The 12,131-nt window shown below is 34.8% G+C and overlaps 1 protein-coding gene across 3 annotated transcripts in view; it reads right to left on the reverse strand.

Annotated features, from left to right (window-relative positions):
• LOC131050866 (thioredoxin reductase NTRC) overlaps positions 1-7,756 on the reverse strand; it is a 131,084-nt gene extending 123,328 nt beyond the window's left edge. Inside the window, exon 1 of one of the 3 annotated variants that reach the window (XM_057985175.2) lies at positions 7,338-7,756. In XM_057985175.2, the coding sequence (XP_057841158.2) occupies positions 7,338-7,605 (268 nt within the window). In that variant the 5' untranslated portion in view covers positions 7,606-7,756. The remainder of the gene's footprint in view (positions 1-7,337) is intronic. The other 2 variants (XM_057985167.2, XM_057985160.2) reach the window with 2 other exon arrangements.
• Positions 7,757-12,131: the final 4,375 nt, after the last annotated feature.

Raw genomic sequence — 12,131 nt, forward strand, 5'->3', positions numbered from 1 at the left:
CACATATATATACAAAGTCATTTACAAACATCAGATATATATTTTTGGAAAATGCATTCCTATCTGTCATAAGCCAATTACTTCAGCGATCTCATATTATGATCAGAGATCAGCAAACATCACGAATTACTTCAGCGATCAGCATATTATGATCAGAGATCAGCAAACATCATCTAAAGGCAGCGATCATCATTGAGTGCACAGCGAACACAATCAAAGGACAATGAACACTATTAGAAGACAAAGAATATTATTGGAAGCTCAGTGAACCTTATCTGAAGCACTCCTATCACCTTAAGAGGTCAGCAAATTCCATTTAAAGGGCAGCGAATTCCATTTAAAGGGCAGCGAACTTCATCTTTGGGACAGCAACATCCGAATTGCAGATAAGTTCACTCCCTAGGTTGAAGCTATTATTGTCCATTATGTGCTGATAGCTTCAAGTACTGACGCATATTGTAAAATCACTTCTGATTATTACCTAATAAACATCTAAGACTTGTTGCTAGGTTTTTCACCTCCAAGAGGGAGGTTTTCCCAGGGTACTGCTATGTTATGTGTGTTTTCTTTGTTATTTTCTGCTTACTGTTATCTGTCTGGTCTTAAAATTAACATGGTATTAGAGCGGGTTCCTTCTATAAAGCCTAACAGCTTGAAGGTAGATCTTGTATTACTTCTTTTGCAGGACTAGGGCTAGCATGAATCAGCAACAAATCTGGACAATATACCTACTGGCAAATTGAGGGCATCGATGGGATGATAGCAAGAATAAGATTTCAGGTGTTCTCATTCCTCTATTCTCAATTGTAGGGTCCACTTGGTTTGGAGATTTGCATCTGATTGCCTTATTGTTATTGGTGTCTTATCTAGTGCACAAAGTTCTCTTGCTTGTTAACTACTTCATCTGAAGGTGCTTTCACATGTCGGTTTGTGCACTTGTTTTCAGATCTTAGTATTCCTTTAAGGGTTGCATAACTATCTTCCTAGGGTTTGTAACAATCACCTTAGTTCGAGCTTTGTTCTTGTGTTAAGAATTTGTTCTAATCCAGATTGAATTATCGAAGTTAGTTATGCTCTACTCTTTATTTTGAGTATGTTTATCTCTCAACCTATTTGATGTGGTTTGTAATGATCTGAATTGATGCTTTGATCTAAATACATCCTTGGCACTTAAGACTTCAGCATGTGTATTCAGATATAAATCTAGGAGTATTATGATGGATACAACAACAAGCACAAATAGGAAGATGAATAAATTTATAGGAAATTCAGAAACATGGAACCTTAGTCATTGGTGTGGTAGGCATGTAAAGGTAAGATGTCTTAGTCATCCTATTTAGTATCTATGCCCAGTGATGACCTTACTATCTTCATATTATGATCTGATCCTTTATGATACTTGTTGCATAGTTCCGATGCACCGTATTCTATCTAAGTCTTGAAATGCTCAATAGTCTTGCTGCTGTGGAATTATATACTCTTATGGTGTGTCTCTTGATTTGCATCAAATCTTTTATGGGTTGTATCTTTTGTTCTATGAGTGTTTTATGTTTGGATAAGGTTGTCATGTAGGGTTGTGATTGTGCAACTCTTAGTTCTCTTCAGCTCTTCGTAAAACTCTCATGATCCTTGTTATACTTCTATTATAACCTTGCTCTGCTCCTCTTGTGTAGAGGATTGCCTTTAGCTCTAATGCATTTTTCTGTCATGGCTTTCACCATCCTCACATAATATTCATTGTGATATTATCTCTTCAATTTGAGAATACTGCCTATTACATTCTTTGAAGTAAGTATTCTCTTGATGATAAAACCTAAGATGAATGAGGTATCTAACTTATTGAAGTTGGTTTTTGATCATAGACTTGTGCTCAACTACAATGTGTATCCTTTTGAGTGGTTGATACTCATATCTGATTTTACGCATTGGCTGGAAAGACAATTTGGCTTATATACCTTGCTTATGGATTTTGTAAAATGTCTTAGTTTTCTGATATAGCTAACTCTCGGTTTCAACTATGGAAAACAATTTTAGAATGTTGTGTAGCTTTACACTATGGTTGAAGTTGATCATAGACTGGCAATATCCTTTTGAGCAATCCTGGCATATGTTGTCAATGGTGGAAGTCTAGTCAATAAAGAGATAAGTTACTTTACATGTTAATTCATTCTATTGGGATATTTAATCATGTTGATGCTTCTCTTCAAGAGATTCTTGAATTACCATGCCTTCAAGCTTAAGAGGGAGCTTGGTTTCTTCACTTGAAGGTATGCCTTGATCATAATGATTGTGCTATGGGTCCATTTCGTAAAAGTGAAGTAAGGAAAAGATTGGCATTTCTCATCTTTGATTTATGGCTGCCTTCCTTGATTGATTATTATATTATGCAATCTTCACGAGACTTGGTTACCACAATTTTATATTAAGAATCAAGAGGGAGTTCCATATGGAAGTTTTTGAAAATATGAAGCTAGATGTGTAGCTCATAGTTAGAAAGAAACATTTGCTCTTGCTGCTAGATATACTAATATTAGAACCATTATAGCCAATGTTGCAGGCTGGAAGTTAGATATAAAGACCGTTTTCTTAATGTTGTCTATATTGAATAACTAGAAGGCTATGAGAATCAAGATAGAGAATCTCATGTGTGCAGATTAAAGAAAAGCTCTTTACGGCCTCAAGCAAACTTCTTGAGCTTGGTATGAGAAGATTGACAAGTATTTGATTAGTTAAGGATCTTGCAAGAATGATGTTGATTCTAATCTTCACTTTAAAAGTATTCAATAGTGAGCTGCTAATTTTGTTTCTTATATATATGTGAATGATTTATTTCTAACTGTTGGAGATAGTCTAATCATTAGATGTAAGAAAGAATTAACCACTGAATTTGGAATGAAGGATCTAGGCCTAATGCATTACTGTCTAGGACTAGAAGTATGGCAAAGATCTTATCCTTAGTCAAAAAAATATGCCATTGATATGATGGATTGTAAATCTATGTCTACTCCTATGGAAACTAACTTAAAGAAGTTGAGTATTTCTGCAGCTAATTCTGATTTTGCAGATCCTTCAGAGTACAGGCAGTTGATTGTATCCTCGATGTATCTAGTTAACGCTAGACCAGATATTTGCTATGCAGTGAGTGCACTTAGCCAATTCACGAACTAGCCAAAGCATGTTCATTTGGTGGCAACCAAGCACATCCTGAGATACTTGCGTGGAACAATTGGCTATGGGCTGAAGTATCCAATCAACACAGTGATCAATTTGGAAGGCTACTCTAATTCTGATTGGGCTGGAAGTGTTATTGACAGGAAAAGCACTTCAGGAATTTGTTTCAGCTTGGGTTCCGCTATGATCTCTTGGGCCAGTAGGAAACAGTCCTCAGTTGCTTTGAGTATTGCAGAAGCTGAATACATTGCTTCAAGTGTGGCAACGAGAGAAGCAGTTTGGTTTTGCAAACTTCTTGCTGGGTTGTTTGGACAACCTTGGGAATCCACTGTTATTTATTGTGATAATCGGAGTTGTATTAAAATGTCTAATAATCCCGCGTTTCATGTCAGGTCAAAACACATGGAAACTCATTATCACTATGTTCGTGATATGGCACAAAGAGGTGCCATCCAACTGAAATATATCAGCACTGATGAACAGGTTTCAGATGTTCTCACCAAGCCTCTAGCTCAAGTGAAGTTTGAGTACTTCAGAGAGAAGCTTGGAATTGTGGAGAACATAGCATTGATTGAGAGGGAGTCTCAATCTTAGTGATGCAATTTAGTTTGCATCTTCCACCCTCTGCGGGCCATGCAAGATGGACATCATGAAATGAGTTCATGATATTTATGTGTTTTATTGCAGGTATACTCTATGGAGCTTATACATTCATCCTTGCGAGCAATGCAAGATGAAGGTCATGAATGGATCATGACAAGTGGCAGCTATCCTCCCTAGCTAAGAGGGAGTGTTGAAAATTGTAGCTAGCTCGGATACTTGACAATTGAATTTTAATGTTGTCAATGACAGTTAAAATTCCTATGTATTATCTCTCATGCAATCCGAACCACTTAGGGCTGGGCCCAAACACATGTAACGTGAAGGCAAATGATGTAACTTAGGGCTGGGATCAAAAACATGTAACTTGTAATTATATCTTGCTATGGATAGGACAAGACCTATATATACATGTAACTTGTAAATGATTATTGGTCTGACCCTATATTGGGCGCCAACTTTAGATTATTATGAAATCATTTAGCAAGGCCGACCTAAGGCTTCTAGGTTAATTGGTCACATATATATACAAAGTCTTTTACAAACATCAGATATACATTTTTGGAAAATACATTCCTATCTGTCATAAGTGAATTACTTCAGCGATCAGCATATTATGATCAGAGATCAGCAAACATCATCTAAAGGCAGCGATCATCATTGAGTGCACAGCGAACACAATCAGGGGACAGCGAACACTATTAGAAGACAGTGAATATTATTGGAAGCTCAGCGAACCTTATCTGAAGCACTGCTATCACCTTGGGAGGTCAGCGAATTCCATTTAAAGGGCAGCGAACTTCATCTTTGGGACAGCAACATCCGAATTGCAGATAAGTTCACTCCCTAGGTTGAAGCTATTATTGTCCATTATGTGCTGACAGCTTCAAGTACTGAAGCATATTGTAAAATCACTTCTGATTATTACCTAATAAACATCTGAGACTTGTTGCTGGGTTTTTCACCTCCAAGAGGGAGGTTTTCCCAGGGTACTGCTGTGTTATGTGTATTTTCTTTGTTATTTTCTGCTTACTGTTATCTGTCTGGTCTTAAAAATAACACCTTGAACATTATGTTCTTTTATATCCATTGTCACACATGATATGTAGAAGTTGCCAGTTAATTGTGGTTCTGTATGTAATGATCATTCACTTTCTTTCACATTTTGTAGCAATACAGAATGCATGGGTCTGGATGGGCCTACAATTACGAATGTACCAAATCTTTAGGAAACTTTAGATGCAGTATGGTTTGGAATCTGGATAGAACATATATAGTAATGCCTTAAAAGTATGTGCAAAGTCGAATACATAAAACATAGAAACTTAAGCTGAAATTGATGAGCCAAGCCCCCTACAAATTAAGTTCAAAGATGAGAGTCATAGGTTAAATGAGAGATATTTGCCTTTTTGGTTCGTAAATATTTTCTTTTTTCTTTCCCTTCTTCTTTGATACAGCTTATATATTTTGTATCGTCCATGAGCCATTTCTCTCGTGACTGCATTTGGATCACATCCAGATACTGATGTTTGCATGCAATTCAAGTTTCAACAAACTGTATGTCAGTATCAAATAGAAAAATACATATATTGTATTTGGAGGTACACCTGGTAGTATAGGTAGGAAGCCTGAGGCTGTCTAGAGTCTAGATCAATCCTTACATCCCTTCCTTATGGTTTAGCTAGCATTAACTCCGAAAGCAAGGTTGCTTTATGAGCCATGCACTCTCCATTTTAATGGGTGGAAGTCTCATTGTAATCACACAACTTATATAATGTTAAGCCAGCTTCTCCTTTAAATTCTATATCCATTTTTCCCACAATTGATGTTTTAGTATAAGTCTTTTGACATTTACCCTTTTTCAAATGTTAACCTATCTTTCCTCAAATGATACTATGTAGAAATGTACTATGCATTGTGCAATGTAATCAGGGATTTGGAAATTAATGGAATAAACTATATTATAAAATTCACTCTCATAAACTCTTATTTCCCTTCACTCTCTCTATCTCTATGCAATTACATTACCTTTAAATATAAAAAACAACATTTATTCTCTTTTTCCAGTTCTTTTTGGATTCCCAATTTTTTGTTTATCTTTTGATTTGCTGAGTTATTCCCAAGAAATGATTTTACTACTATGCTTAGACCATAAGAACACAATGTTAAAGAGGCAATTAGCAAAAGTGACTGTTTTATATCAGAGGCCTCTAGTACTTACGAGAGGATCTAGCTTGGTTTTGAACCAAGTGTTCTAGGTTATATGAAAAAGCTTTGGTTTGTGACTCAAATACAGAGCTCGATGCAAACTCCCAATCAAAATGAATAATCGAATCATGCTATTAGTATCCATAATGACAAACGAGAACCATAACCTCTAATATGTAAGCTAATGTTCCCAAGATGTTCCGTGAGTGGTTCTGATGTACAAAAAGTAGGTTCGTGTCTATTAAACTAGAGAGAGGATACTCCAACACAAGAAGCAAAGATTAGCCACACGAGCTATCAAGAAGCATTACAAACATGTCAATAGTTGTTGGCCTGACCAATTTGTATTCAACTGAATTGACCAAGCCTATTTATTTAAATTTACACTTTGTAAGAGCAGAGTTATTTTACATGTATTAAGTTTTGTGCTCTGCTTCTGTGAAATCTATCGTAGGTCTCCTGTGATTGAGAAATATCATATTAGCTATCATCTTGTCTTCCATTGTGAATGCTTTTTCTGTCAATTTGAGCATGTGAAGTTGTGAACGATGAAAAAGTTGTTGGAAAAAGTTTCCATATTTTGGAGGTTCCAATGGCTCACACAGACAAAAGACTACCAATAATCAATACACTTAGATTCTGATGACAAAAAAAGGTTGTTGAAAATCTGTAAGTACATAAGCCAGTTGCTTGCAGATAGAAATATCATGTCAAAAAATATTTTGCATCAAATATTATCAGAGTTATAGAGTATTCACAGATCTAATCAACAACAAAACATTGGTATGTAATTTCAAATAAATACTTACAAGAAAATTGTTCTTGACAAAAAGGGAAAAAAAAATCTAACTGAAGTGGCTCTGACGGTTACAATTGGCTTGATGTAACTTACAAATGCAAGGGCTCTGGGCTGTAGAATATTGAATATTAGCTGCTGGTGAATTAATTTGTACCCACATGCTGACCAAATTGAGTCTCACCTAGGTCTTAATTGAATCACCTTCTATCTGTCTCCTACAAATTATTTCAGGCATGGGGTGCATATCCACCTGAAATTTCAAGGCCGTTAGGGTTTACAAATGGCTTTCATCGGGATCATCTTATCCCAATAGCTACAGCATTGAAGTGGGCAATGAATTTGTTTAGTTTTTTTGCATTAACATCATCACTCCTCAATCACATCAATATAATTTATCAATTTGGAATCCACCCAGTTACAATAATATGAGAGATGGGTGTACTGGAATCCGACCCAATAAAGAGATACGAGAAAATACAGCCAATTATAGGAATGTAAGATGTGGATCGATTGGATTGACACCGAAATTATAAGTAACAATATTTAATAGAAGAACCACCTGGTGTTTTCTGCAGTTCCTCGGTCACAACAGCTGCTCTCACCAGGCAAGGAATGACAACTGCTCTGCATCTTGTGCCTCTGCATGAACTACTATTTTGATGTTGAGTAGGAAGAGTAGAGTATATTCCCACCGAACTCATTTTAAACGATGGAAGAGATGAAAATGAACAGCGACATGTGTTACAGATGTTATGTGCAGAATGAGTTTCAGGCCGTACAAGAACCCTATATGTCGTAGGGGGTGCAGCAGCAAAGACCATTGTCATTGCTCTGGCTCCTGCTCCTACCTATACCGCTCGATCTTGTATTGCCCTGCACTCATTGCCAACAAGTCAAAATTGTATGCTTGTATAGCAAAAACCTTTCTTTGTGTTTTTTGAAGTGCGGTAATCTTTTTCCATGGTGACGATCAACTACCCTCATGCAACGACAAGTTTTTGGCATTTTGAATGGTTGTAAGCAATATCATTATCTTAATATTCAAGCCATTTTGTTACCATTTCTTAAAATGCTGGTTTTGTTTTGTGTGGAGTTTAGCGGCTTTCTTATTTTACTTTCTCATATTAAATCATAGTGTTGTTAAATCTTTATTTACTAATGTGAATTAGATTATTAATATTTATTTTATTGATTTTTTAAATTATTCATTCTTGTCTTTTTCTCTTTCTTATTTCTTTTTTATGTGTTTGTGGGTTTGTAATTTTTTTTTTTAAATCTTTATTATTAGTATTTTCTTTTTTCTTTTTTATCATTCCTTGCTTCCTCCCCTTGCATCTATTTATTGTGTTTAGTCTACTACTATCTTCTCATTTCTACTCTCTAACTATTGTGCTTTCATCTTGATGATGGATCATGTTGTTTGATCTGAAACGTTGATGATGAAAAAATTTGCATAGTGCAATCCAGAAGCAAATGTTATCGATTTGAAGTTGATTAAATTATTTTGAAATCTAGTTAGTTAAAATTTTTGGTTCAATTAATAATAGAAGTATAGTAAGATAACGAGTAAAAGTTCTAGCTATCAAGATGAATGTAAAGAAAATGAACATAAAGCTTCATGTTTTAGTGGAATTAGAAGAGTAGCTTGCTGAAGAATATAGTCTTTTGAACATTGTGCTTGGCCTTTTAAACAGATTCAACCAAGAGGAACAAGCTCATCCACTTGATCAACCAATAGCAAAGTTTATGTACTCAAATAAAATGTTTTAAGGAGTGTTTATCACTCAACCAACTACAATTTATGCAAAGAACCATTTTTGTATGATATATATAATTCACTAAGATCAAATGCAGGTTATGTTTTTTCAAAACTTGGTTACCCTACCACAAGATTATCTTAATGTAGAGCCCATCAACCAAATGATGTTGAACACTCTATTGCATCTCTATATTTCTCTATTAAATCGTGACATGATTGTACCCTCTACTTCCAATGCAATGTAAGATATTAAAATATGAAATTATGAGAATGTCAATTTTAATGCAAACTTCTCTCGAACATTAAATTGAAAATCAAGAAATATCTATTTTTTGTTCCCACCATGGAGTAAGCCCCCTTCTATCACCAGACCAATTAGTATATTGATAATGTATGAAGAACTATATCTAGCAAAACTTTTTAAAATATCTTTGGTTGAATTTAACAAATGAACCTCTTATCTTAAGCGAATTGTGTGATTTTCTTATCAACATAACTAACATGGACTATTAAAATACCATGATACAAACTCAAATGAATCTTGTTTTAATCAACATCGGCAATTTGAATAAAGACAAAAGAATATTGAGGTTAATAAACCAAAACTCTTATAACTTAAAAACTATTTCCATTCCATATATCCAAAGCTTACTTCACCTTACACTCTGACAAGTGTTCCCAAATAGTATATTGAAACCACCATAACACCTGAATTGTAAATTAAGGCAATCCTTTTAAAAATTAAATCATAGCAATATCCTTTATTTGCTAATTTTTTGGAAGCATTTTAAAAAAAAAATTGATGCATTCAAAAGATAATATACAATAGCATGTACATATTATTCTATTATACATATATAAAAACTATAAACATAAAGTCACCTATGTAGTGATCCTCCTTGGTCATCACTCTCTTACCATGAACAAGTAGTTTGAAGATCCAACATACATCCATGAGTGTCATTGTCAACTCCCCTATCAAGAGATAAAAAGTAGATGTATCTGTAAGAATTTGCCTATAGAAACCCAAGATCTAGAGGCCAATGAATAGCACAAACACGCGAGAGACAAAGATAGACAAGAACAAAATGTATTCTCATCAAAATGCAAAAATTGATCAACTAAGTACAATGTACATGAGCCTACTTATAAAGGCGAGGCTATAGGGAAATGAGAGCATACAATCATGACATGTGGCCTAATGAGATGCAAGGGTAGGTAGGAGAAACAATAGATAATTCCACTAAAGATGGATCACGAGATAACACCATCAAAGGTGGAATTTCTCCTACAACAATATTCCCTAAATATGCAATTCCCTAAGTGTCTCATATGCAAATTACTATGAAATGCATTATCCTAAGTCAAATTAAGTAGAGTGTAATTACATGAGACATAAATTACACCAATAGTACCAATGCACCACATCTCCATGAGTTCCATCAATGTGATTGAGTGTAGACACGTTTCTCGCATAACAAATACTTTGTATAGTCCAACACATCTCAAGAAGGTCTACTTTGTTGAATTGAGAGTCTTGAGTCAACTCCACAATAAAGATAGCACCACTCCCCCACCATGCTCACAAATAATGGGAAAAGGTCAGAAAACATAAAAAATCACATTTATGTTAGGACACTAGCACCCTAGATGGACAACATTGTGTCATCTGAATACTAGCATACATTCTAGAATCCTATGTGAAGGTCGAACACTCGCACCCTAGATAGATAATAGAACACTTGTTGGATGTTAGTGCATGTTGTGAGGTCCACCTGCACCTAAAAATAGCTAAAAATGGTTTATTTTTAAAAAAAAATTTGCATACCTCTTGTTGCATGGTGCCCCGATCGACCCCTACTCTTAGCTCATTGATCCTTGGCAATTGAAAGTCTCAACTATGAGGCATATTTGTTATAATATCCATGTAAATCCTACAAAAATCTCATCGATGAATAATAAAAATGAGTAAACTAAAAAATATTTTTTCTATATAATATCAAATTGTCTTTGATTTTTGACATAATTTTTGGACATGGATGAATTAACCATCTCATTTTTGTTCCTTCAAGAGGCAAAAAAAATATGAGGGGGCATATATTCACCCTTTTGTATCAAAATTTCTTTTGAAATATTTCTTGTAAAATTTATCTATCTGTAGCAGTTTCTTTTTATTTCAAGAAAACTAATATATGTTTAGATTTTGTAGGATATTTTTAAACACTAACAATTAAATCTTGCAAGATGACACACTAGATATTGTGGAATTTTGACAAACTCAAACCTAGGGGCATCATTTTGTGTCCTCTACAATATCCTTTTTGAAGGTAACTAATTTTATATATTTCATTATATACTTTTGTGTATTTCTTTATGTAATCAACTTGCTAGAGTGGGGCAATAGTGTCAAAAATTACATGCCAGTGTGATTTCACACTCATAATTTGCACTTGTTAGTGTATGCCTTGAAGTGTGGAAATCTTGTGAATGAGAAACAATTAAAGCACGCCAATGAAACATTATATTAGAAGTTAGAAATCATAAAACAAACAAATGAAACCAAACTCTAAGCACGTCTCATTGTCCTCTATCTTCAAGGATCCCTTAGATTCAAGGTGGCTCTCAAATTGGAAGAGCACTTGATGTTGGGATGACTACTCAAAGAATGAGAGATGGTGTATGATCTAAGATCTAAATGATTGCAACTAAGAACTTAGTGATGAGCTAATGATATGTAACACTAGATATATTACCAAAACTAACATATGTTATGAGAGATTCAGTGTGAGATTAAACTAGCATGAGAATGATATGAAGATAATATGGAACTAGCATGATATACTAAGACATGATATGCAAAAACATGATATAAAATCTATGCTGTGATGTTTACTACAATGATCTCAAAGAGAGGCTAAAATGCTAAATGCTATGTAACTATAGTGTAGATGCCTAAAAACTTGGATTCTTAAAAATAAAGAAAATGGGCTCTATTTATAGAAGAATTGGTCTAATAGATGGCCAAGATTGAATTAGCTTGAGAAGGGTTAAGATTGAAAGTTATCAATACATGTGATATTTTCAACCCAATCTCATGTTGACAAGTGTCACCATGAGGAGGCCTGAGAGGATGTTAAGTAAGCATTAGATGCTTATTAAGCTTTGAGGGTTAACCTTAAGACGATGAGCCATTGGATAAAGCTATTATCCAAGGATGAAGGCTATTGTCCAAGAGTTAAACTCTTGTGCAAAGTTGAAAGATGGTCAAAGGGACAAACCATCATGGGTTAGCATGGTGAAGAGATGATGTCTTGTAAGAGAATTAAAGGCTCTTTGAAGACTTTGGAGGTTAACTTGTTGGAAGGTAGATAACTTTCAAGGCTTTTGTAAGAGCCTTACAAGTTTGGAAGACTCAACAAGTTAACTTGTTGAAAAAGGTTAAGTCTTCAACACATTTTGAAGACTTTCTCCAAATTTGGAGAAGTGACTCCCTCAATTTTAGGGATGTGACATGATTAGAAGAATTTAGGCTAGCTAAGTGGGTTTTGAGGACTTCTAGAAGAATGATTGGGATGTTAATGGAAAATGTAGGAG

Source organism: Cryptomeria japonica, chromosome 2 (assembly GCF_030272615.1).
Source record: "Cryptomeria japonica chromosome 2, Sugi_1.0, whole genome shotgun sequence".
In the NCBI taxonomy this organism is placed as follows: domain Eukaryota; kingdom Viridiplantae; phylum Streptophyta; class Pinopsida; order Cupressales; family Cupressaceae; genus Cryptomeria; species Cryptomeria japonica.